Consider the following 27,996-nt stretch of genomic DNA (forward strand, 5'->3'; position numbering starts at 1 on the left):
GTTTGATATATAAATTATATAACCTCTAACTACTGTTTATATAAAAAATTTAACCAAACACTTAATCAAATATACTGTTTGAATTATTATCCTATATATACAGTCTAATACTGCTGAACAAACACTGCCTAATAGTAAAGCCTACAAAATATTAAATCTGTTAAGGATTCCAAAGAATGTAATATGGAAAGCATGTAGGTTCCAAAATTCCGATCCAACTTAGGGAAATGTTAAATCTGTTAAAAGTTCTAACAAGCATCACCCTGCAAAACATGCAGATAACAATCCTACTTGGGGAATTGTTAAATCTCAAAATATGTAGGTTCAAATCCTACCTGGGGAGATGTTAAATCTGTAAAACAGTTTTATATAATGTAGTAAACATCTCATCACAAAATATGTAGGTTTGAATCCTACATAGGGAGATGTTAAATTTATCAAAGATTTTTGAGAAGGGAGATGTTAAATTTATCAAAGATTTTCGAGAAAATGTAGTACGCATCGTGGATTCCTACTATATAACTGCATCTCTCAAACAATAAAACATCTTCATAAACTGCTACTACTTTCTTCTCTTTTTACTCGGTTCCCCACGTTTGATTACTCGTTGTTGTTCTTCCAACCTTGTAAGCTTGTCCTGCAGATCCTACATTTCTCGGAAATAACTTTCAAAGCTTTAGGATCTTTCATTCATTATAAGAAACAAAAAAACATGTTACATTCAAGAAAAATAACTAACCTTTAACTTCTCTCTCAATTTCTCCTCTTCTGTATCACGTTGCTCTCTCTCTTCTGAGAAAATCTCAATTAATGATTGCTGCTCCTTGTTCATCTCCAGAATCTTCTTGTTTGACTCCTCAAGCTAAAAACAATAATTAACTTCACTTAATCTAAATAATTAAGTGTTTACTTGAATTATCATTTGATGATAATTGGTACTTCAAACTTTATTTTGTTGAATCAAACATATCCTTTGTAAATTCAAATTCTGCATGATTATCGCAAAAGAACACCTGAAAAGAAATAGTAACCTACCTTTGCTTCTAAATCTTTACTTTTGTTCTTCTCAAGCTGCAAATCCCGCACATAATCACCAATGATTTCATCTTTCTTTCTTTTTAATCTACATAAACCAGATTGGAATGTATCAAAAACAGCTGAAGACTAATCAAGACTATAAATTATGTTTCAATTAAACAATACCTTTCTTTCAATTGCCGATTCTCTTCTCTCAACCGTTCTAACTCGCCATTTCCCTATCAGTCATTAATAAGCACATTTGATCAACTTAAACATCCATAATCATAGAAGATGAATGTTTTTCTAAACTTAAATCCTACATTTGAAAAACCCTGTTTAAGATCGATGACTGAAGTAGGTATGGCATTCGATTCACAATCTTGATCAGTTCCTCTGTTTCCAAAGCTTGAAGTTGTTGACCTAACTGTAGGAGAGTTGTCACTTCCCAAAGGCCTGGCAGCAACAGGCAAGATGTCTTCGACATCAGGCAACCGGAGGATTAGTGCATAATCATTCGCAGGTATGATGTCATCACTACCCCCTTCACGTCGAGAAGACAATGGTGATGGTGGAGGCAACAAGGTCAAATCATTCCTAGATCTTTGGTGCTGGCGCTGGTTCTGTACACTATCGTCTCCTTTATTGAGCATATGTGCTTTCCCTTTATCCTTGGCACTTATTTTACCATGTACTTCAGATTTTTTGCTTACCTGTCATAAATGAGTCCAATACATTTCATTTTTAAAAACTTATAAACCTTTTTTATATGAGATTTTCAAATAATCAACAATTCAATTTATCATTACATAGTACAAATCATCAACCAAAATACCATATTATCCTTTTATTTTTATAACTTAAATAATGACATTTTGGTCATTTATCCAAATAACCCCTTATTTACATCAAACAAGTCCATGTTGGATGTGGGTTTTCTAGATTAATCATAAATAACCAAATATCACAACATCAATTTGTAACAGATAACAATGAGAATGGGATCAATAGAATAGCTAATATTTATAAAGGAGATAAGAACATTTTCTTCACCATTCATATTATGTCATTCAATTGCTATTCTCTACCATTTATACACCAATACTTTAATAGTCATAATGGGCCTACAATACCCAATCCCATAAAATATAAACAAATTACCTATAAAGATTGTGAAATATAATAACACGTGACAAATTACATCAGTTTCCCGCTTCCACACAAGAACCAATCACAACAACAAGAGAGTAGGGGTGTTCATCGGTTCGGTTTTTGGGTTCTTCGAATTTTCGGTTCGGGTTCTTCGAATTTTTATTTTTTTTAAGCAAATTCGAAAACCGAACCGATTTGAATAAATTCGAATTCGGTTTATTCGAATTCGGTCGGATATTCGGTTTAGACCAAATAAAGAACATCCCATACTTATAATTTTTTTTAAAAGAGTTAACAAAATAAATAAGTTGTTAAAGAGATCTTATCTACTTAAATTATAAAAAAATATAAATCATGCAAACTTAGCTTAGTGATTAACGCCAATATATATTCGACAATTGAACGACGAAAGTAAAACAGTGTCGAGGACAACAATATATGGCGGTTGAGAGGTGTGGACAGCTAGAGAAAGGGGAAAATGAATGAGGAATTATGGATTTAATTTAGAGATTTAGTAAGAGGCCATGATAATATAATATATAATATGTAATAAATTATATAATAAAAATAAATAATAATAATGAATAATAAAAATGAATTCGGTTTTCGGTTTGGTTTTCGAGTTGAAACCTAAACTCGAAAACCAAACCGAAAACCGTATTTGAATTCGAATCGGTTTAAAATTCGATTCGAAAACCGAAAATATAATTCGAATTCGGTTTATTCGAATTCGGTGAATTCGAATTCGGTCGGATATTCGGTTCAGACCAAATATTGAACACCCCTACAAGAGAGAAAGCAAATTGTTTGAAAGGACTTGAGAGTAGGGACCAAATCATTCTTTGAGGCCTCTCAAGTTTAGCCTATTGGATTGACGCCTCGTTATCATTCCTGATGTTGAGATGTATGCTTCATAATGACTCTTCAAGACAAGTGTGAAGACTAGTTTATAATGTCATGTTGTAACTGCATTTAGTCTATCTTGTCTTAGTTTCTATTGTTGCAAGTTTATCTTCCTATGGTATAAATAGAGGAGTAGGCATTCATTAGAAATATACTACATTTGAGAGAATCACGATTAACAAGAGAACTACTACTAGCAAGAGAGAAATCTCATGAGAATCATTTTCTAGCCGAGAACCTTATTGAGTAGTCTTGAGAATGTACATTGTGAGATCATTCTTGTGTATATCATCCTTGTAACCGAGATCGTACCATAGTCTAGTCTTGGTTAAGTGGATGTAGGCAATTTTCCAAACCTCCATGTTCTTTTATGTTTCTTGATCATTGAAGTTCTTCTTGGTTGGTTTCTGTTCTATGAAGGTTTGGATCATTTAGCATAGCTATTAATTTTGGAATTCAATCTTAACAATTGGTATCAAAGCCTAGTAGGATGATAAGGGTTGTGAAGAAGACTCTTAGAGAGTTATTTGAAGATCTTAAAAGTATTCTCGGTAGGTGATCATTATTTGTTCTGATGGCAACACGGTTCGAGGTTGACGGGGAAGAATGACTTTGGCCTATGGAGGATGAAGATGAGGGCCTTACCATCTGTTCGATGTTGACGGGGAAGAATGACTTTGGCCTAGTGAGGATGAAGATGAGGGCCTTGCTAGTTCAACAAGGAGTAAGTGATGCACTCTTAGGTGACAATGGCATGCCAAAGAGAAGAAAGAAGTTCCTACAAAGGCTCATGTTGAAGTTTGCTTGGAGCTGCTGTTATTTCCCCTATTTCCTCTTGTTTTTAGCATTTCAGTTTTAGTTTATGGTTGATTAATTAATTATTAATATAGTGGGTGGTTTCTAGGAAATTATGTCCATGTATTGCCCTATTTTTTAGCTTCACTATTTAGCCATTTGGTTGTATTTAAATGATTTCAGCTTAATTAAAATTACAAAGTTTTTCCCTAACATCTCTTCTTCTACTTTAGAAAAGTATTCTTAACTTAAAATAACTAACAAACTGGTATTTTAGAAAAGTATTCTTAGCTTGAAATAACTAACAAACTCGTATGAGAGCAATCTTCTTGAGTGAGCTGTGAGTGTGAGAAACCCACAAAAACATCTATCTTTTTAATCAGAATTGTCACAAAAACATAGAAGATTGATGAGGAATGAGGAGTATGTAGAAGGAGCATTGTCAGCAAAAGTGCAATCAAGTTAAAGTGAAAAAGGGAAGAAGAACTGGAAAAGCAAGAAGGAAAATGCAGGTTCAAATTCTCCAGGCACAAGTAGAGAGAAGAAAGGTCATGCACCTTTTAGATGCTGGAGAAGGCCAGATGTGCAGTGTGAGAAGTGTATATGATGGGGCATCACCAAAATATTTGCAAAAGTAATCTGCAATAGAAGGATGTGACTCAAGTGAACTTTCAGCAAAGAATTGTGATTCGAATTGCAGATCAGGAGGAGCAACTCTTTGTGGCAACTTGTTTTGCAACAAATAGCTCAAGATTGGCAATGGAGAGTACCTTGAAGTCAAATGAAAAGGGACTATGGCGGTAGGCAGTTCCTCAGAATTTATAAAGTGTTGGTCAACTACTCGAAAGAGACTTAAAGGTGATCTTTGAGGGCAAAGAGTGCCTAATCAAAGATGCAGATGGGTGAATGTGTTCTCAAAGTCAAGGGAAAAAGTTTTGAGCTAAATCCACTAAAGGAGGAGCAAGCAGCCTATTCAGCTACAATGTCTCAAGCATAAAAGGCTAGACAATTTTCATCATAATGCAGTGTTGAATTTGCCTCAATTAGAAACTAACTTGTCAGAATGCAAGGCTTGTCAATTAGGAAAGCAATCAAGACTTGCTATCAAGCAAGCAACCTGGAGAGCCACTTGAGAGGCTAAAATTAATCCACACATACCTGGGCCTCACAGAACTCCTTAACTGAATGGGAGCAAGTATTACATAATTTTCATTAATGACTATATAAGGATGTGTTTGATCTATTTCCTCAAATTCAAGTCTGAAGTTGGTAGTGTGTTTTTGAGATTCAAAAAGTGGATAGAAGCTCAAAGTGGCTGCAAGATTCAAAGGCTGCAAACACTGCAGTCTTTCTACTCAACAAGCTACCAAAAAGGTTGTGGAAGGAAGGACACCCTTTAAGGCATGGTATGGTTTAAAGCCTTCTGTGAAAACCTTAAAATATATGGGTGTTTGTGTTTTTCTAATGTAAAGATCAAGAGAGATAAGCTATACAAAAAGGCTTGTGGGGTACAACACAGTTTCAAAGGCTTATCGAATATGTCAGCCTCAAACCAGAAAGATTGTGATAAGTCGAGATGTACACTTCATGAAGAATAACAAGTTGAATTGGGCAGAAGTAGAACCAACTCCATATCCTCAACTGAATGAAGAAGAGTTGGTGGATGATGATCAGTGAGGGGTACAAGATTGCTCTCCAATATTTACCAGAGTTTCAATGTTGCAGTCCTTGAGCCTGTAGATTATTGGGAAGCTGAAAAGAATCCAAAATGGAGAACTGTAATGAAAGAGGAGATCACCATGATCGAGAAGAAATCATACTTGGAGGTTTGTAAAGAGGCCAAGGGACAGAAAGGTGATAGAGTGAAGTGGGTGTTCAAAACCAAGCTGAACTCAATGGGCTCCATTAACAAGCACAAAGCAAGGCTTTTTGTTAAAAGGTATGCCCAGATCATTTGTGTTGATTTTTCTGATACATTTGCCCATCTAACTAGATTAGATACCATTAGATTGTTACTTGCTTTGACGGCTCAAAAGGGTTGAAAAGTGTATGAGCTAGATGTTAAATCTACGTTTCTAAATGGAATCCTTAAAGAGGAGATTTATGTTGAGCAACCTGAAGGGTTAGTTGTGAAAGGGCATGAAGATGAAGTCTACTTGCTCAAGAAAACCTTGTATGGATTGAAACAGACTCCAAAAGTCTGGTACAATAGAATTGATGAGTATTTGATGAAGTTGGGCTTTAAAAAAAAGTCTAAGTGAAGCAACTCTCTATGTCAAAAGTGACGAAATCAATTTTGTTGTCATCTCTTTAAATGTTGATGACCTGTTAGCTACAGGAAGCAATGCTAAGTTTGTTGAAGAATTTGAAAGGGATATACAAAGTTTTTTTGAGATGACAGATTTAGAAGAGATGACATATTTATCAGAAGAAGTATGCCAATCAGATCTTAAACAAGTTCAAAATGGAGGATTGCAAAAGTATAACTACTCCTATGTGTCAAAAGGAGAAACCGATAAAGTTGATGAAGCTCTCTATAAAGGTTTTTATTTTTCAAATAACCACTTGATTATTCAAATAACCCCATATCAAACAAGACTCTAACCTGTTTAGGACGAGGTGTCGATCCAGGATTGTATTCAGGTGAGCTTTCTGCAAATTTTGAAACACAATTGTGAGAGATGAATAAAAATAATAATTAATGAATTCATACAACAAATTTGACAACAAATACCTCTACCATCTCCTTCATCTTTGTTGCGGGAGACATAACCTATCTTATGAGAGTTTTTTGTCCTATAGAAGTGCATGTTTGAAAATCATCAATATGTTTAAAAATCAAATTTAAATAAAAAAAAGGTAAAATCTAACCAATAGGTTTTTTGCATCTGTATTAGTCTAGACTCAAGCCTTGAGAGCACAGTTGTTCTTTCAAATCCTTGCTTATCATGAGCCGGCTCAACAAAATTGGCTTCTAATACTCCTGCACAGGAAAAACAATATGAGCAACAACACATCAAAATCGAGATTGAGATTTGATTGATGGAAAGTTTACATGCCTATAACTCCACGACCACCACTTCCAGCAGGATTCCACAATCTCCAAAATGGCTTGAAGAATAAATAATTTAAAGTTAACACACTGGTGAGCACAAAAAATTCAAATAAACATGAAGAAAGTGGAGATCAAGGGAGATTTCTTTAGTTATTGGACCTAAATGGAAGTGATAAAACTAAAAATTAAGATTTGAATACTGAAAACTGAATTTTAAAGTACTTCATAATTTAATCGGAAGATAAAAGATTAAATTAACTAAATAGAAACATCTAAAATTTAAGTACTCAATATTTAAATTAGTTTTATAATATCTAAAACTAATATCCGACAAAATATATTACTATTATACCCTTATATAATTTGATATACTAAATAATTAAAATCAATATTAATAATTTATTACCGAGATATATATAGGAGAGAGAATGAGAAATATATATATTTCTAATTTCTCTCATCTCTTCTCTATTTTATAATTTGTTTAGATCGGATCACATTATATTTTTGAGATGACTTTTTAAAATAATTATCAAAAATCTAATACATAGGATCAAATAGAAGGAGATTTATTGTACTTGTAAATAGAAAAAAAAATGAAAAACTAATACAACTTTATATATAACAATAACTCTATTAAATTTAGAAGAATTAAGTGATTTTTTGGTAATTTTTTGAATAGGGTGTTTAGTTTTTTTCTTCTTTTAAAATAAGAAATAGATATTTTAATTTTAACATATTTTTACTTAAGTCTATACAAATAAGTGATTATAAATATGGGTTATATAATAGACTTATATTAAATAAACTTAGTTGGTCACTTGAGTTGCTCAATAAACTTGATTGGAGTTGGAGAAAACAAACGTCTTTTATGTCTAGTGATACGTAGTAAATATTATTATTATATAGAAAATTATAAGGTTAGTTAAATTAGTAATAAAGCTTAATTAGATTGAGCTACAAACAATAATCATTTTCATCGGCTGCCCAATTTCATCACCAAGATTATCTGGCCACCTTCGTCACCATCTGGAACATAGCAGCGTTAAGAAGGTTTTGGTGTCTTGTCATGGAGAAGAACATAGCCGACGCCTTTTTGTAGGAGAAAATTATGTGCCTTGTTAGCAGAAGGAGCCATTTGTAATTTAGGGCTAGTCTTGCACATGAAAAAGGAAAAGAGAAAGGAGGCATTTTTCAGCTTGTTTGGCGACAATTAAGGCAGACTATGCATAAATTATGCCTTAGTGGGTTAAGGTTACAAAAATATGGAGGCAACCTTTCAGTCTATGTCCGTTGGTTGCTCATTTGGATCTATAGTTCCAAAAACATGATATTTAATTGCAATATCTAATTTGACAAAAAAAAATATATCCAAAAAATGGATAAAGGATGCATACAAATGACAGAAGTAGATGGAACAAATGTTAGCTCATTGAAGGGTAAGCTCTTATCAAAAGGCGGGAGGCTCACCCTTATAAGAGTACTCTTTCGGCTATCCCAACTTATGTGATGTATATTCTCTCCATCCCAGCCGGCACGGTAAAAAGAATGGAGACGATAATGAGAAACTTCTAATTCTAGCTCTTCACGTGTCTCCCACTTGGTTAACTAGAACAGTACTAAATTGTGTAAACATGAGGGCGGACTCTGAATCAAGGATCTTAGATCATTTACACTCACTCCTTTGCGGTGGTGGAAGGGAGGTGGAAGGGAGAGAATATGTTGTTACACAATAGGTGCCCTCAGATGTGCCCTCCATTAAAGTGAGTTTATTTTAAACAAATGTGATTGTGGACCCCACATTTCATGTGTAAAATAAGCTCAGTTGATGAAGGGCACATTGTAGATCCGAGGCCGTGATGGAAATACCATAAAGATGATAACAGATTATGGGCCAAAGCAATTTCATCTAAACACGGTATCAGGGATTTCGAATGGATCCATTTAGCCAACAGAGTTAACCGTGGTAGTAGCATTTGGGGTCAAATCGCAAAACTGTGGGGATCTCTCCATCCCCTCCTTCACTTCTCAGTTGGAAACGGCAAAAAGACTTTCTTCTAGACTGAACCGTGACATCCTGGCGGCACCATTCAGCTATTTTTTCCGATCTCTATGAAGCTTCTAAAAAGAAGGGGGCCACAATTGTTGAGGTTCACCGGTTCATCGGTGGACAGATCGTTTGGTCACTCACTTACAACCACAGGCTCTCCACTGATGGGATTGCTAAGTTGTCAGATGCTCATTTCTCTCCTTATCGATACAACAATCTCTACATAATCCATGGACAGTTTCGCTTTGAAGGATCCATTCGATATCCCTAAATTCTAGTTGAGGGAGTTGATGAGCATTATCCTTGGAAAGAGCTTTTGAAGCTAAAGATTCCTCCAAATTTTCTTTTTATTTTTCCTAGGAGGCTAGTTACAGAGGTATTCTTACTCTCGACAAGTTTAAAAAAAAGTTTTTCCCTTGCTAACAAATGCGTCTTTGTCGGCCATTCATAATCTCCTTCATTGTCCCATTGCCTCTTCCATTTGGGCCCTTCTTCAAAACGTTATCAATGCCATGCCTCCTAATATTTAACATTATGGACTTTTGGGAACAATAGATCTCGAGATGCTCGAGAGAGGTTATTAGCAATGAATGAAGTGCATCCCACTTATTATGTGGTGGATATTATGGAAATAATGAAATAGGAGAAATTTTCAAGGAAATAGTTTCGGACCAAGGAAATAGTTTCGGACCGGTAAGATTAAAGGTTTTTCTCTTCAAACTTTCAAATCAGTCAAGAAAGGGATGTGCACGAGATGAGACTATCTCGAACTTATCGGAATCTAACTTAATTGTATTTTTAGTTCTCTTATTTTTTGCAAACTATTTAGGAACGATTATTACGTTCCACTCTCGATTTCAATAAAAAAGTTGACCTTTTAAAAAAAATGACAAGAGTAGAACCAACTACCAAGGTCTTGCCACCCATGAATTCAACAAATGTAGACACTATAAAATTTTGACAATCGAACATCACATTTACAAGTCTTGGATACAATCGACAATGAAAATGCTGGTGCTCAACCTAAACATGAAACAGTGATTTCATTGATTCCTTCACTTGATGTGTTAGAAGATCTTCATGCTTTGTGGCAACACCAAAGAACCTAAGCTATTTAGGTTGGTGTGATAGCTCTCCATTGGCTATAGACATGTACCAACTCGGAGAACGGAAGCCACAATATAGTATTTTTTGGTTTTTATGACAAAAGCAAATGAAGACAGTGTGTGTAATGTTGTACAACAACACTCAATCATGGAGGTCAAGTATTTCTATAGGGGAGCAAATGATAAGGTATTATTGTGATGTGTAGTAATTTATAGGCCGATAGTAACTTAGTACGTCAGAGTCAATGCTTTATATGTTGTTTTGAAGTGTTAATAGTTCTAGACATTTTTGTTGCAAAAGGTTGCTTGAGTTTGTAACTCATTTATACATATTGTCTAGCTTTCTAATTCTTGTAAGGCCTCCTCCTCCATGGTCTATAAATAGGGAGCAATAGCTGCAATTCTATCTTGGAGAGTTCTTCTTGAAAGCTTTGTGTGTTGTAACTTGTAAAACTTTGTGATTCTAGTTGAGAAAGCCATAGCCCAGCCTTTGCAAGTGCATGTAGGCAATTTAGCCGAACCACTATAATTCTTTGGTGTTCATCTTTCTTTCTACTCAAACTCTTTGATTTTGGTTATCGGGTGCAAAGTTGCACAAGTTGCATTGTGATTTCAACTAGTCTTGGGCAAGGAAATTGAATAACATTACCAACAAAGTTATTAGTTAAATTAGCAGTAATTACTAGCTAGTTCAATTGTGTGCCATTAAATAACTAACTAATTAGTAATTATTGTTCTTCTCAAAAAGTAGTAATTACTAGTATTTAGTTATTTAATGGCACAACTTCACACAATTGAGGTCATGAAATTCTATAGGGGTAATGATATATGGTATGAGTGATGTCTAGTAGATATTATTATTATATAGTAAGTTATAGGTACTTAGTTAAATTAGTTGTAATTATTAGTAGTTAGTTATTTATATATTTATTAATTATCTGGTAGTTATTTTCAGTTATGTTTAATTAGTATAAATAAGTACTTTGTAACTGATGCAAATATGTTGAATAATTGAATGAATTGTCATTATTAATTATCTGGTAGTTATTTTCAGTTATGTTTAATTAGTATAAATAAGTACTTTGTAACTGATGCAAATATGTTGAATAATTGAATGAATTGTCATTATTAATTATCTGGTAGTTATTTTCAGTTATGTTTAATTAGTATAAATAAGTACTTTGTAACTGATGCAAATATGTTGAATAATTGAATGAATTGTCATTATTTTGAAGAGTTTTTTCAGGTGTCTAGTAGATATTATTATTATATAGTAAGTTATAGGTACTTAGTTAAATTAGTTGTAATTATTAGTAGTTAGTTATTTATATATTTATTAATTATCTGGTAGTTATTTTCAGTTATGTTTAATTAGTATAAATAAGTACTTTGTAACTGATGCAAATATGTTGAATAATTGAATGAATTGTCATTATTTTGAAGAGTTTTTTCAGGTTTCTTCTCTTCTCCCCTTAAATGAAATTCTGTATCAGATTGAAATCTTCATTGATATGAGGATTGAAATCTTCATACGGTGTCTAACTAATATATACTAAAAAAGGTAACATTACTAAGGAACTAAATGCTAATAATAATGGAGGAGTGATAGGAGAGGGAATGAGGGAGAAGATGTAGCATCACCTCATCGGTTAAAAAAAGAAAAAGTGAGAGGAAAGAGAGAAATTATTTGATTTTTTCAGCCAATCAGATTGTGCTACGTCATTTCCTCTTCCATTCCCTCACCCAAATTCTCTCCCCCAATCATTTTCATAATAATTATATATTTAGCTCTAGTTACATAACATAATAGCCAACACAAATAATCAAACATTTTCAACAAGATTAGAAAAAGGAAGGAAACCTTAATGAGCCGATTTTTGTGATAGACATTGAAGCCTTGGACATCAATATGAGACTTTGCATCCTTCACAAACCCAATAGTCACAACAGCAACCATCTGATTACCATGTGTAAATAAAATATGTATTAGAAAATGCAAATCCCTAAAAGCACTTAATATAATATTAAGTCTAGCAACTATCATTACATTGGAATCCTTTTGCACTCCATCAGTACCGGGATTTGGACGGTAAGTAACCTCCTGGGTCATCATCAAGTCATTCACGATGTTGTGGTGTTCAACATCTCGACCACGAAGAATAATGCGGAAAGCAGGTGGAACTCTGAGATAGAGAATTGATGCGTAGCTCTGCATTTTAATTTTATTTTGCAGAAAACACATGGATGAAAGGAAATCAGAGAACTTTCACATGGCTCAGTTGAAAACTAACATTACAGGATTTCTGTGAAATTAAAAGATAAAACAAAAATATAGTCAATCTTTTAACAGCATTTACAATATAATAAATGGTTATTCAAATTTAATATAATAAACCTTTATCCCATCATCAATCACTTCATCAATAATATCATCAACCAAAATATCAAATTACCCTTTTTTTTTTTATGAAGTTTAAATATTAAATACAAAGGATACTTTGATCATTTAACCCAAAAAAAAAACACTTTTACTTTAAACAAGATTTATTTTCTAAAAAAACGGTTTAAACAAGCACATGGGGATATTTAAAAAGTAAGGAACTGAAAATTTATAACGCATCTGAGTAAGAAAATCAGTAATTAACTGATTACCCTGAATGAATGCCGATATGTCAAGAAATGCTTGGAATTTGGAAACTGTTTCCCCATCTGTATATTCTTCTCTTCTCTATTTACCCCTCTGATTTGTATATCCTGCAAAGGCAAGCAAAAAAGTATGTATTGTAAAGAGAAACTATCTATGATTTTTTTTAATGGAAGACATCCTGAAGGCATACATGTGGATCAGCATCAAAATCAAGCTCTAACGTCCCTTGGTCATCCTCCCATAGATTATATATTATAATGCATGTACCTTGATCTTTCATTCGAGAAAACTGCAACAAAAATTGAGGGAAAAGAAACCCATTAAAAACAAGAGAGGAGCGCCATAACCAGGGCAGGATAATTTGGGCCAACAAACCCATGTCCACATAAGCCTTGGAGAAGAAATTCATAACTGAACATAGCTTCAATGCACAGGCAAGAAGAACAACCACAACAATAGTAATCTCTTTTTTAGTTAGCGGTTGGAAACTTGTCTATTTATGAATAATAAACTAATTGCTTTAGTGGTTCTATACATGAGCTTTCAAGAATGGTAGATAGGGATGGCAATTAAAAAACACCACAGCGGAAACCAAGTCAATTCAAACCGATTGGGGCAGATTTTCCCGCTTTGACTGGGGATCAGGAAAACCCAAAAGACAATGACCGGGATGGTAATTCTTTGCCCCACCCTGAGACTTATCCCGAAACCACCCGAATATATATTATATATTATTCATAGCCTAAAACTTTCAAGATAAAAATAAAATGAAAATATGCATAGCCTAAAACTAATCAGATCTACAAACGGGCGGATAGGGAAAAACCCAAAAGACGATGACTGGGGATGGTAATTCGTTGCCCCGCTCCAATCCTCAACCCGAAACCGCCCGAATACATAAAATTATAATAATGTCATTGCGACCTTGCCAGAGACATGTGGGTCCTTCTGCGAAACATTCTCAAGTTTCAGTGGGAAATGCCGATTACCGCGCTGACTTCCGAAAAAATGGATAAAGTGGGAGCAAATAATAACATCAGTGATGATTGGAAGTCTATACCCCTCATAATGTTGGTGGACAATTTGGAAAGAAATAAATATAAGAACATTCCAAGAGAAAAGTTTTGGAACTGAAAGAATCAAAGGCTTTATGTTCCACACGTTTGTTTCTATTCGTGAAAGGGGATTTTGTACGGGTTTGGGAATTTTTTGAACTTATTGGCATTTACTCTTTTTCTTCTCTTTCTGCTCTTTTGTTTTCATTTCTCTTCTCCATCACATCTGTAATTCATTAAACACATCTTGTGCTTTTCAAAAAAAAAATAATGTCATTATATATGTATATATATACATATGTATATATTATTATATGAATAAATATATTTGTATTATAACTTTTAGGTCAAATAAAATGAAAATATGCATAACCTAAACTAATCAAATCTCCCACCATCCTCTAATGTTGGCGAGGAGGCACAAGGGACACAACTCCACAAATTCTCTATGTTAAGTAAAATTATTTTGTGGAATGTGGGGGCTTAACCACCCAAAAAAGAGAAATTCAATGTTTTCATACATTAACTCTGGTAAGTGCGAAATTATTACCATTCGGGAAACCCTCATCACGGACCTCGAAGAAGGTCTTCTTATAGGCCTCACCAGAAATTACAACTTTAAGAGGGCAAACTTAAATGCTCACGGACACTCAAGAGGTATTATTGTCCTTTGGAATGCAGGCTCATACTCTATATGCATCAAATTCAAATGCCTCACCAGTGGGAATTTTTAGGCCTTCAGTGTTGTGTACAGTCCGGTGGATTACAATAATAAACCAAGATTCATTCAGGAACTTAACAATATTATATTGCATGTCCGTAGTGCATATGTGGCGATTTCAACCTCGTCAGATCCCCAAGCGAAAAAACTCGAGAGGGTTTACAAGGGAGATGGACATGTTTAATACTTTCATAAATGACTCCTTTCTTATTGACCCTATCTTCGAGGGGTCGAAATACACTCGGCGAAGTGATAGCGATAACGGGAGTATGTCTCGAATCGACATATTTCTCTACATCTCTGATTGGGAGAGTCTATACTCCTCAAAGAATCAATGCTTTAGAACTCGACATCGCCTTTTATACCACAAACTTATTACCCTTACCTGTGGCCTATACATTCAACCAAAACCTCCATTCAGATTTGAAAACGCTCTTCTCTCCTATCATAATTGTGTGCCTAAAGTGGAGGTCCAATCATCCAACGGTTGAGGGGAGACCATCTTTTATCATTTTTCACAAACTTAAAATCTCAAAAAAAAATTATAAGAGAGTGAAAGAAAACCAACTTTGGTTCCCTCCATTCAAACATTTCTAACGTTTGTCTGACAAGTTGGAGAAAGAATGTGCTCTCACAGACATTGAGACATTCAATAGATTCACTCTAATGAAGCGACTAGATTTTCTTTACAAATGAGAGGAGGGTAATGCTAGGCAGAGATCGCGTTGTCTGTGGCTCAAGGAGAGGATTCAAATTGGAGATTTTTCCATAACTTCGCTAATTCTCGTAAAAAATCAACCAGATCTCTATTCTTAAGGTTAATGGGGTCGAGACTTCCAATCTGTCAACCATTAAAGACTTCATTCTCTCTTTCTACAAAGATCTCCTTACTGAACGAGCAAGCGAAGACTTAATCTCGGGGGTTGCGTTTCAACAGATTTGTAATGATCAAAAGGTTTACATTGAGTGGGAGTTCACGATCGATGAGATCTCAAAAGTCATTTATGGCTGCGACGGGGATAAAACTCTTGCCCCAACGGTTACAGTATTGCATTCATCAAAGAATTTTGGGAGATTATTAAAGATGACTACTTAAGATCGTTCAAGCATTTTCACAAGACGCCCTCTTTTGAAAAGAGTTGGAACTCTAGTTTCATTGTTCTTATTAGAAAGATTCAAGGAACGAGAGCGCTCAAACACTTCATGACTATTAGCTTTGTTTCTATTTTCTACGAGATTATGGCTAAAACTATTGCAAATAGGCTCAAAGTCCTCCTGTCGAACCTTATCTCCCATAATCAGATGGCTTTTGTGCAAGAAAGACAGATCTTTGATGCCTCATTATCGCTAACGAGTGCACTGACTCTGTCATTAGAAAAAGGGGGAGGGGTTGCCTTTGTAAATTAGACATCAAGAAAGCTTTTGATCATGTCAATTGGGACTTCCTTCTTTTTATCCTCAAAAAGATGAGCTTCGGGTAAAAGTGGATCAAAACATGCATCTCTAAACCCAGGTTCTCCATCATTATTAATGGTGAAGTTAGCTTTTTTTTAAAAAGCTCGATGGTCTTAGACAGGGGATCCTCTTTCGCCCCTTTTGTTTACGATCGTCTAAGGAATATCTAAGTTTTTCGAGAGGGCAGCCATCGCAAGGCCTTCACGGGAATTAATTTGGAAAAATCGAGACGGGCTAACTTCATCACTCATCTTTTTTTTTTGCAGACGGCACACTTTGTCTTGTAGAGCCCACTTCTGATAACTTCCATGTTCCGTGGTCTTTTGCGTGTTCGGGACTTGAGATTAATATAGACAAGTCAGAGCTTTTTTTCACTGGTGACATCCAAACACATGTATTGGCTAACTTTTGAGATTAAAAAATGGTCATCTTCCTTCTAAGTATTTAGGTTTTCCTCTAGGAGCCAAGACTAGTTGTAAGGACATCTGGAACCCAATCGTTGAAAAAATGGAGGCCAGATTGGCTCTTTAGAAGAGCAAACTTCTCTTTAAGGGCGGCAGATTTGTCCCCGTGCTCTTTTGTCACAATTTTCACTTTCATTATGCCCCTTTTCCCTATCTCAGTCTCTATGGCAAACAAAATTGAATCCATCATGAGAAACTTTCTATATGGTAACAGTATCTCTACAAGAGTCACTCATCTAGTCAAGTGGGACATTACAAAACTTATCATCTTTGAAGGTGGTCTTAAAATCAAGACAATTGGTGGTGGAGGTTTAAAAATGAGAATGACAGTCAGTCATTCTTGAGTATGAACTTCGCGATAATGAATGGATACCTCTTTCAAGAAGATCTCACTAGTAGTATCTGGGGGCACATTACAAGGATGTGGAAGACCCTTTACCCTCTCCTCTCCTCAGTGGGAAACGGAAAGAAAATTGATTTAAGAAAATTAATTTTTGGAACGACACATGGCATGCTAAGGGAAAATTGGTGGACTCCTTCCGGGACTTATACGAGATCTCTAATAAAAAGAAAGCTAGAGTGACTGACTTTTTTGGCCTCAATGAATGGAGAATCACATCGCCGCCTTTTCGCTCTCTTAGTGGAGACCCTTATGCAAGTTACAATTCAACAGGAGTCTAACGATAGTTTCATTCTGTCTAGCTCCTAGGATTTTAAGACTAGTGTTATAACCATGCGACCATCCAAGGGGCGCCAACTGAGTTCCCTTGGAAGGAAGTGTGGAAATCCAAAATCCCTTATAGGATATCATTTTTTGCATGGGAAGCAATTAATTTGAGAGTTTTAACTACCGTTAAACTTAAAACAAAGGCGAGACATTTGGCCAATAGGTGTTGACTCTGTAAGAAGGAACGAGGAAACTATTGACACATTCTTCTCCATTGCGACCTTGCCACAGACATGTGGGTTCTTCTGCAGAACATTCTCAATTTTCATTGGTAAGTGTCGCTTACCGTCGCTGACTTCTGGAAAGAATTAATAAGGTGGGGGAGCAAAAAATATCATCAATCATGATTGGAAGCCTATACCCTCATAATTTAGTGGCAATTTGGAAAAAATGAATAAAAGAACATTCCAAGAGAAAAGTTTTGGAATTGAAAGAATCAAAAGCTTTATGCTCCACACGTTTGTTTTTATTCGAAAAAGGGATCTTGTACATGTTGAGAATTTTTTTGATCTTATTGGCATTTAGTCTTCTTTTTCTCCTTCCATTCTTTTGTTTTTGTTTCTCTTCTCCCTCCCATTTGTAATCCATTAAAACGCATTTTGCGTTTTCTTTTCATTGAAAAGTTGACATTTTTCAAAAGTAAATCAAATCTCAATCTATCTAACCTAAGTGACGGGAATCATCATTAATAAAAAAAAAAGTATCATGATTTTCTCTCTATCTACCTATCATACTAGATTTTTTAGCTATAAAAAATTTAGACAAATACTTCATCTTTCCTCATTTTCTTCTATATAATCTTCTTTTCTAAGTTCATGAATGAAAAGGTAAGTAAATAACTTTTTCTTGGCTATTCAAATTTCAAAGTAAATATTAAAAATATTTATTTATATCATTTAAAAAATAATTTGAATATTTGGTGAATCACGGGAAATCCCTGTCCCCTTTCGGGGAGGGGATGGTATATAATAAAATCCCCGTTGAGGATGATAGAGGTCCGGGGGATCGGGGCGGTGGTATCCCTATCCCTGAACCGACCCATTACCATCTGTAATGGTAGATGATTGGGCAGCTTCACAACTGCAGATTTTTTCCTCCTAAGCCCCATATATATCTAAGTGGCTCTCCACTAGCCAAAACATGTAGCAGCAACTGGATGATGAAGGAATCTGATACACCGCAAATCTAGGGAAAGAGATAAATCCCAAGGGGATTCGAATTAAAAAGGGTAAATAGTTACGAAAGACTATTTATTAAATCATTAAAGTAGTATTTATCTTTTCCAGTTCTTAGAATAGGTTTTCTTTTTCAGAAGAAATTCAAATAGTATTTATCTTTTGCAGTTTATTAGAATAGGTATTTATATTTTCCAGTTAATTAGAATAAGGTCAGACTAATATAAAAACAGGTCAAATTCTTATCTTATCCCAGAGTCTGGTTATTAGAATAGTGTTATGCATTAATACTACTGAATGGCTTTAGAACTCTTATCTTAGCCAAAATTCTATTGGCATCTCTCATTCCCTTCATGGATTGTGATGCAAGGAGTTATGAAATTGAAATGATAAAAGACACATTAATTGTAAAGCAATGATAACATTACACAGAATTGAGACTTAGATAAGGGAAACCCTACCTGCTAGGGAAGAATTACAGATTGAGATGGGAAGAGAAAACCCTACCCTAGGGTGAGAATCTAGACTGAGATGAGAGAAGAAAGAGATCCTCAGGAGAGATAACAGGACTTTCAACTAATTTCATCATACTAAATTCTAACAAGTCCTCTATTTGTATTCTCCTATCATAAACCCTTTTCCTCATAACCTTTGGACGTCCTAAAACCCTCTACACTCCTTTTGCTGCTCAAATCATCTTAGGGTAATTACCCTAACCCTTTCCTCTGTATCAGAATGTTTAAACCCTAGAGTTTGAACTCTATTAGAGTATAATGTAACTTTGGACATAGAACATACATTTCAAGCCAATACGTCAACAAAATCTTTTAACAATCAAATGTCAATAACTGACTATCCTAAAAAGAAAGATGAATCGATAATAACCTGACGAAGGAGATCTTCTTCACTTGCAAAAGGAGACCACCGGATTATAGTTTCCAAGTTTTTATGCCAGTCAGCAGTGGAAGACCTCGTCATCCTGTCCCACCCCTTTACTCCTTTCTGGTAGTCGACCTTTCAAAATTTATCAGCCAAGGAAAATGTTAAAATCAACTAACATATTCAATCATTTGGAGAAAAAATAAATCAATTACCATATCCTACTATCTTCGATAACAGTCAATGTAAAGAAACATTTGAATCCCATGTTTTTAATGTATAGATAATCACTGTAGATTAGTAGAAATATATAAAATCATACTCTGTAACTAACACATATAAGTAGTATCCAATGTTTTTAGAGATCAAGTGTTATCCTAGGTAACTCATGTATCATGGATTTAAAGGATACAACACAGAGGAATAAAACACAATTATTCTATCAAATACTACATGGTATTAGCGCTCAGCTGTAGCAAGGGTATTGTGATAGGGATGGCAATGGGTACAGACCTCTCCCCACAGGTCCCCAAAATTGCAAATAACTTCAAGCCTCGTTGTAAACTTCGTACCCATCTGACAAGGACGAGTCGAGCATGCAAAATTGGGATCGTGACAAGAATGGAGAGTAAAATAAGTAATTTTGCTAGGGTGAGGGATGAGGAGTTGAACAAGGTTTGGATGAATGGACATTAAGTGAAGGAGAAGACACTTAATATAATCAAAGGAAATAAATTTTGAAAAATCCAACTTAAGTTGCCATTGTCTAGGAGCTTAAGACAACTATGGAGAAATAGAGACTTGGATATACAACTTGTTTCTATTACTCTTGGCAGTGGAAGAAATACTTCTTTTTGGTACAATCCTGGGAGCCCATAGGGTCAATTATCATATTGGTTAGCAATGAGGGCAATTTTGCTTCCAAATTTAAGGAATGAGTTTTCACCAAATTCACGAGAAAAATTGGCAATAATGGGGAGATTAGAGATTGGAAGAGAAATTATTAAGGAATTGGATGTTACAAGAGATTGTGATCAATCAAGAGATAATTTAGTCAAATGACAAAGGTAGCAAAATGAATAACTTACTTTCAACAAGGTTTGGGAATTTATTAGATCAAGAGTAGAAAGAGTGCAATGGGCAAAGCTTGTGTGGCAACCTAGAGGTATTCAAACCAATGACATTATATGCTAATATTTCACAAAGATGTGTTTTGTGTGGACAACGAGAGAAAACCAATGATCATATACGATATAGATAGAGGTGAATGTACTAATCTCATAATTAAAAGGTGAAAGAGAAAGTGGGGATATGTCAAACAATGTAGTACCATAGTACAAGAAGAGATTCTCTCTTCTGCACCTTACTTAATTTGGAGTTGTTAGTTTAGTCTACAAGATGAGTTATAGAATTTTTCCAAATATTGGAAACCAATTTTTCATTCTTTGGAGAGTGAGACATTGTGTGGAAGATGAAACTTGGGAAGTGTAACTTTGGAAAAAAGGAGTGGAAGACAAAATGGGGAATCCTAGAAAAGCCATGGTGCATATTATGACTTGGTGTTTTGAACTTTTTATTTGATTTTGGATTGTTCTTTTGGTTTGTTTTAGGTTCTATGGTTTCTCTCGTGTGAGACATTTGAATTTTGAATGTTCTAATGTGAGTAGATTGAAAAAGATGTGCACTACCCACAAACTAGTTTTATTTTGTGTATAATAACAATTTTAATGTTTTCAAAACAAAACTATCAGCATCCACATCTAACATAGTAATAGTCAAATAATAATAGCAGATGTCGAGTTAATTTCCTTACCAAAGGAACTACAATATCTTCCTTTCCGGTGCTTGTCAAGAATGTGTAAGATAACAGGCCAATGCTTTGAGTAGGCCTACAAATAACAATTGTGACACAATATGAAGAGTACCCATGAAAGTCTAGATTCTCAAAGCACAATTGAAAAAGAAATTAAAGCAAAACAAAGTTTTGATACAAAATGGTATTTTGGTACATTAGGCATTACATTTGCATATAGTCACATTATAAGAAAAATATCCTTTGGTTAATTCAATGTTACAACGGGTAAACACACTTAACCAGGCGAGCAAAACTTGCCGTCTGACGGGCTCGTCAACCCAGGACCTCCAGGGAGGCTGGGGATATCCACCTCTTTTTTGCTGCTAGGCTAGAAGATGAGATAGCGAAACATGTTTATGAAATACAAAAAGATAATTGTATCTGGTTGCATATTAGAATCTGGAATATAACTTTGATGACCACCATAACTACCCAATAACTTTAATGTCACTACACTTCCAAATTGTAACAAAGGGTAGCCAATCTAGTATTATGATAATTACATTCCACAATATGGCATCCAAAACTTTACATGGAACTTGTAAAGAAAACATAAAGTTAAGAATAAAATCAACCAATTTCCATCAACAGCATAACCCAACAGTAAGAAAAAACTGAATACCCTTAAATTTGAGCTAGAGAGGGAAAGGGAAACTGTGAAGAGCTTGAAATATTGAAGTAGAGAAATAAATCAGGAGGTTATGATATTGTTTTGTATACACTACTAACAAGAAATGCCTTCATCTCAAAAGCAAGTGTGGAAGAGTAAGACTTTCCAAATTAGAGTATACTACCTTCACATTAACATTAGCAGAATAGATATACTGTTAGCAACATTTCATATAAAAAGCTTATAGTAGTAAAAGACAGCAGAAGCTAAGAATTTATCTAAACTACATGGAGATAAAAACGGTAATACCTCATTATTTCATCTGAATAAAAGATAGAGGAAAAAGAAAAGACGTGGAATTTAAGTAGAGAGACCTACATCTTGCCCTCTTGACCACCGCAGCGTGAAAATACAATAACATCAGCTCCGAGCCTCATAGTACTTGTCTTGAAACCATTACCATCTAATTAGCATGGAACATGAAGAACAAGAAAATTATTGTCTTACCATTAATTCAATCTACCTAGGACTAGAGGAAATAAAGCAATCAATGTACAAAGATACTAATTAAAACAACAAAACTTAATAATAATATATTGACTTACATTGACCAATAGTATCTGCATTCTTGCTTTTATGTGAATATCCCAAAGACATGCATTGCCTCACTTTGTCTGGATCCATGCCACCACCATTATCTGTTGAACATATTGAGTTGACAATCTGTTACGTGCGGCTCATCAAAAACCTCGGCCCTAAAATATTTTATTCATCCGTCTCTCGGCCCAAGTGTGCATATGGGCCCGTTTATGTTTTTATAGACTAATTCTGTTTTGTTTACTTTCTCTCTTAATTCTCTTAAACTGAATTCGGTTATTTTGAAAGTTTGTTGTAACCGAATACTCTTGGGCAAACCAACCTCTTTAAATGGTGATGCCCACCCCACTTTTTGGGGCTATGAATTGAATATTTTGGAACTTGGTGTTTAAGTTATTTCTCGGCCCTCCTCCCCCTTCTTGGACCGCTAGGTGTGATCTAGTGGTATTTCTCTCCTCCCCTCGGCTCTTCTCTCCCTAACCTCGAATTCTCCTCTAATTCTATATCCGCTGCGCTAGAGTGTTGAATTCCATCATCAAGAACCCGTTTCTTGAATTAAAGAACTTGAAAGGCTCGGCCATAATTAAAAAATCCTAACATCTTGGTATCAGAGCTAGCCGATTCTCAACATGGTAGAAACTCGCCAGCAATCGGAAATGGACGCGCTCAAGGCCCTAATTGAAAACTTGTCACAACAAACAGCAGCAATGCAAACTGCCATAGACCGTAGATTTGATATGGCTGAAGAAAGAATGGCGGCCCTTGAGAGCGGGGCATCTGGAAACGTGCAAGAACCCCGCCACAGCCCCTATGATGATAATTCTTGCCACGGTCCTTCACCATTTAGGCCCCCGCACCCTGGCCAGAACCGCGATCAACACTATGCTCCTCCCACTCGGCTAACCAAGGTCGATTTTCCTCGGTTTGATGGGTCGGATGTCGAGGGCTGGCTAATTTCTGCCGAGCAATTTTTCAGAGTCGACAAAACTAAGGATGCCACTAAATTAGAAATCGCCCCCATTCATTTTTCTGGAGAAGCAAGAATGTGGTACGGGTCATATCTTCAAAACCGAAATCATATGGAGGCCCTATCTTGGGCCGTGTTTAAAAGAGACCTTATGACTCAATTCGGGCCATCTATACATGATACACCAATGAGACAGCTAATGAATTTAAAACAGGTTGGGTCGGTTCAAGAATATAACCTCCGGTACATGTCGATCTCTCAAAAGTTATTACATATGCCAAGGGACTACGTCATTGATTGTTACTTGTCCGGTCTAAGGGAAGAAATTGCAAACTGCATCAGGCTGCGATTTCCAGATTCTTTAAACGAAGCAATGGCCATGGCTAAAGTCCAAGAAGCAACATATCGGTCCTTAATGAGCAGTGGTAACTTGTACAGCGCTGAAACATCATTGCTGCCCACACCGTCCAATACCAACACAGCCGGGCCGAGCACCAATACTGACTTCAAGAATTCATCATATGGGTCCTCTTCAAATGCAAACCAGGGCCATGTTAAGCAATTAGACTCAGCCTCAATGGATGAAAAGCGAAAGAAGGGTCTATGCTATTCTTGCAATGAAAAATGGCAACCAAACCATAAGTGTAAATCCAAGTTATTCATGGTCTCGGCCAATCAAGAAGATCAAGAACCTGACCAAGAACCTGTTTTGGATGATCTACCTTCATTGCTCGGCTCAAGGGATGAACCAGCCATATCCTTACATGCCCTGACCGGGTCTAAAGCCTTCCAAACGCTCCAGATTCTGGGCAAAGTTGGGAACCTGCCGGTGGTGATCTTGATCGATACAGGCAGCACCCACAATTTTATCAATAGCAGGATTTTGGAGAAAATAGACCACAAAAGCATAGCAACCCAGGTACAATCGGTTAGAGTGGTTGATGGATCTAATGTTTTATGTTCTAGTGTTTGCAAGGACTTGAAGTGGTCGATGGAAGGCAATGAATACCAAACAGAAATGAAGGTAATTTCCATGGACGGATATGATATTGTGTTGGGAATTGAATGGCTGATTACTCTAGGCCCGTCTTCTTGGGACTTTGAAAAGCTGACCCTATCCTATGATAAGCAAGACAGAACCACGGTCCTTAAAGGGATTCCTCGGTCGCAGGCCAGTTTGATGCATGGAAACCAGCTGGAAAAGACCTTAGATGAATATATTGTTGCTGCCAAAATGCAAGTAAAGAGTAAGCCCGAAGGCCAAACTGTTTCACTAGCTGCAATGACTTTGGAAGATATTCCTAATGATCTAATTAGAAACTATGGCTCATTCGATGCTGCTGTTATGCTGGTTCGGGAAAAAGACTTGGCTTGGATTTTTGAGCCAAGTATGGAGTTTAATCGAAGTGGGAAGAAATTATTTTTGCACCAGGCGCTGGGAACATTGCAGCAACCAAGGCCAACTCTAAACACTGAAAAACTCGATCTTGGGTGCACAGAAATTCTAGACAGGGGCGGAGTGGCAAGCGACCCAGCAGCGCAAAGGACCGCAAGGACCCGGCCAGTTCCACTACTGAAGCGATTTTGCCGAAAGTTTTTTGTGAAAATACGGTCTTATGCTGCGACCTTTGCTGAATGTGCCGAAGCCCGACCGAAGCAATAGTTTTGAAGTTGAAAATGCATATTAGAGGCTGACCAGTCCACGTTCTTTTCGTCGGGGTCGACGAACCTCGAAGGGGGGGATTATGTTACGTGCGGCTCATCAAAAACCTCGGCCCTAAAATATTTTATTCATCCGTCTCTCGGCCCAAGTGTGCATATGGGCCCGTTTATGTTTTTATAGACTAATTCTGTTTTGTTTACTTTCTCTCTTAATTCTCTTAAACTGAATTCGGTTATTTTGAAAGTTTGTTGTAACCGAATACTCTTGGGCAAACCAACCTCTTTAAATGGTGATGCCCACCCCACTTTTTGGGGCTATGAATTGAATATTTTGGAACTTGGTGTTTAAGTTATTTCTCGGCCCTCCTCCCCCTTCTTGGACCGCTAGGTGTGATCTAGTGGTATTTCTCTCCTCCCCTCGGCTCTTCTCTCCCTAACCTCGAATTCTCCTCTAATTCTATATCCGCTGCGCTAGAGTGTTGAATTCCATCATCAAGAACCCGTTTCTTGAATTAAAGAACTTGAAAGGCTCGGCCATAATTAAAAAATCCTAACACAATCTTTAGTGGAAGATAACTATTTGTGGTAGCATGAAGCAACATAAATACTGGTAGACAAACAGGAATGTAGAGATGTCCAAGAATCTCATCTTAAAACAAAATCTGGAAGAGATGTCCAGTTGACAGTGAATAATAGCAGAAGATCTTTTAAATGTCTCAATATTTTTTTGTTTCCTTCCAGGGGGAATTTGTGACCTGTTGTTTGAAGTCTTTTATTTACCCTCTATTCTTCTCTTTACCCCCCTTTCATTCCTTCCAGGGGGGACAGTGAATAATAGCAGAAGATCTTTACGAAGTCACTTTGGCGACAAGTCACATTTTGTGACAACTCTATATGTGCAAACTTAACTTGAAAAAAAAACTATATAGAACATAAGCAAAAGATGCATCCATTCGGAGCTACGACATTAGGCATTCAGTTATGGAAAGTGCAATTAACTATCAACTGCCTTACATTAGGCATTCCGTTATGGAAAGTGCAATTAACTATCAACTGTCTTGTAGAAAACATAGATAGTTCGAATAAATAACTTTCTTCTTTACGTAAAGATGCATCCTCAAACCATTCGATTGATACATCAGACAAAATAAAAGAGACCCATGAGAAAGTACCTTCAATTAATAACATTCTGCTACTGTCTTTCCTATTGATGACCATGTCTACTTTCACAAATGTAGCTCCACTTGAGACCTAATCAAACAGAAAAATAAAAGTTAGAGAAGATAAGAGAAAACTTTTTGTGTGCTGCTACTCGAATGAACAAACCTCGTCCAGTGAATTGTCCAGGAGTTCTGCAAATGCTGCCACCAAGAAATGCAGAGAAAATAAAGGAAGCTAATCAGATTACTCGAATCACACTAGCCAAACTAAATAATGAACTCTCTGTAACAAAGGAAAAGAATTTTACCACCCAGAACCCATTTATGACTGGTTGCATTTGAATGTAAGAATTTGGGGTGAACTCGAACATGGTCCATTCCACCTGCAGAGGAGGGTCAAAGTCTAGCATTTTAGTAAACATTATTACATTGCAAAAGTTGTTCATCCACGAAAAGCAAAATGAATTGAACATGGAATTCTGTTGTGTCCCACATCATGTTCTGGGGACATTTGATCTTATTTTCTTTAGTTGTCTTTTATTATTATTTTACCATTGTAAGAAGACTATTTATTATATATAAGGTATGATGACTTCCTAGTTTCTCTTTAACTACATGTTGGCCTTGAGCCATCGGTATTCTTATCTATCTATTAGAAATGCATGGAAAGATAAATAAAATTTGTTAAAATGAAGACAACCCAGTAACACTAAGATTCTTCATAGAAAGATTACCAGAATTGAAATCCAAATCGGCAGATTTCGTTCCTGCATAATCCCCAGCCTTCCAAAACTGCTTACAACCCTGGATCTGAGAAGACGAACTAGCCTCAGCATTTGCGTTCCCCGGGATACCCAGAGGAAGAGAGGAATTCTTTTTAGGAAGAGGTTGAAGAAAATCAGCCGGTAAGACAGAATGAAAATCCTTCTTTTTCTTTTTAGTTTTGGTTTTCTTCTTAGAGGTTGTTCCTCCTCCTTGGTCCCCGGTGGAAACCCTAGAGCGTTTATTGGTTAATAAATCTTCTCCTGAAGTTGCCGAAGAAGAAACGTCGGAATCGGAGAAACTATCGCTACTGCTAGTGCTGAGGTCGATGAGATTAACAGGCTCCGACGATTTGACAGTCGACTTCATGGAGCTGCTGGTTCGAATTGTATGAAACTTTCAGAGAAAGAAAGAAACAGCGCGAAATACAAACTAGCAACAGGGGAGAATATCAAGCGACGAATCTGGAAAAATTTTCTATATGAAGAAGGAGGGACCTATTTCAATTCGGCAGCCGAATCAATTCGTTTTCTTACATCTTTTGTTATTTTCAAATAAATCAACTTTTATTATTTTATATTTGTATCTTAAATTTGTTTTAAGTAACGTAAGATCAAACAACTTAGGTCTTGTTCAAATAAGTGATATAAGCATTTGTCTAATTTCAATTGTATTTAATTAGTATGTACCCTTTTGTATTAAAAAAAATAAAAAGTTGGAATACAGTAATGGTATTTATTTAATTGAGAATTCAATGTTATATTACATTTAATTTTTTTAGAAACACGATTGCAATTTCAAAATTGTACGTATTTAAGATTTTAAAAAAAAAAATAAGTTTTAAATAAATTATTTAAATTCTTACAATTTTAAATTTATTATTTAAAATATTTATAAATTATTTTAATTTTAAAATTTTACATAAATAAAATGAATTTATAATTATAAATTAAAATAAATAAATAAACTACTCATTCAAATAAATGAAGTCATATAATTCGATTTTTAAGTATGATTTATAATTAGGTGATATTTATTTATTATTATTATTTAAATTAATTTTGTATTTAATTATATAAAAATAATAATAATTATTATTAATTATTAATCTTTTAAAACAAATTCTTTTGATTATTTTATATGTTTTAAGTAGAAAGTTGTAAAAAATATTTTGTGTTAACA

General features: G+C 35.5%; 1 protein-coding gene across 4 annotated transcripts; it reads right to left on the reverse strand.

Annotated features, from left to right (window-relative positions):
- Positions 1 to 160: 160 nt before the first annotated feature.
- On the reverse strand, positions 161 to 27,349 carry LOC124944673 (protein MICRORCHIDIA 7). Of its 4 annotated transcripts, XM_047484993.1 has the most exons (22): positions 26,787 to 27,349; positions 26,361 to 26,435; positions 26,219 to 26,253; positions 26,065 to 26,143; positions 22,272 to 22,364; positions 22,045 to 22,129; positions 21,015 to 21,090; positions 19,208 to 19,336; positions 12,916 to 13,014; positions 12,731 to 12,832; positions 12,126 to 12,287; positions 11,940 to 12,035; positions 6,927 to 6,978; positions 6,739 to 6,850; positions 6,602 to 6,663; positions 6,473 to 6,519; positions 1,341 to 1,730; positions 1,204 to 1,256; positions 1,036 to 1,123; positions 740 to 862; positions 462 to 646; positions 161 to 427 (listed from the first exon to the last, which is right to left on the reverse strand). In XM_047484993.1, the coding sequence occupies exons 1-21, from the start codon at positions 27,181 to 27,183 to the stop codon at positions 563 to 565; spliced, it is 2,439 nt and encodes an 812-aa protein (XP_047340949.1). In that variant the 5' UTR covers positions 27,184 to 27,349; the 3' UTR covers positions 161 to 427; positions 462 to 562. The 4 variants fall into 4 exon arrangements, with proteins under 4 accessions (XP_047340949.1, XP_047340948.1, XP_047340946.1 ...); XM_047484992.1 differs by having other exon boundaries at positions 1,204 to 1,255; positions 1,352 to 1,730; positions 11,940 to 12,287; XM_047484990.1 differs by having other exon boundaries at positions 11,940 to 12,287.
- Between the last annotated feature and the right edge of the window lie 647 nt (positions 27,350 to 27,996).

This window comes from Impatiens glandulifera, chromosome 7, assembly GCF_907164915.1.
Source record: "Impatiens glandulifera chromosome 7, dImpGla2.1, whole genome shotgun sequence".
Classification (NCBI taxonomy): Eukaryota; Viridiplantae; Streptophyta; class Magnoliopsida; order Ericales; family Balsaminaceae; genus Impatiens; species Impatiens glandulifera.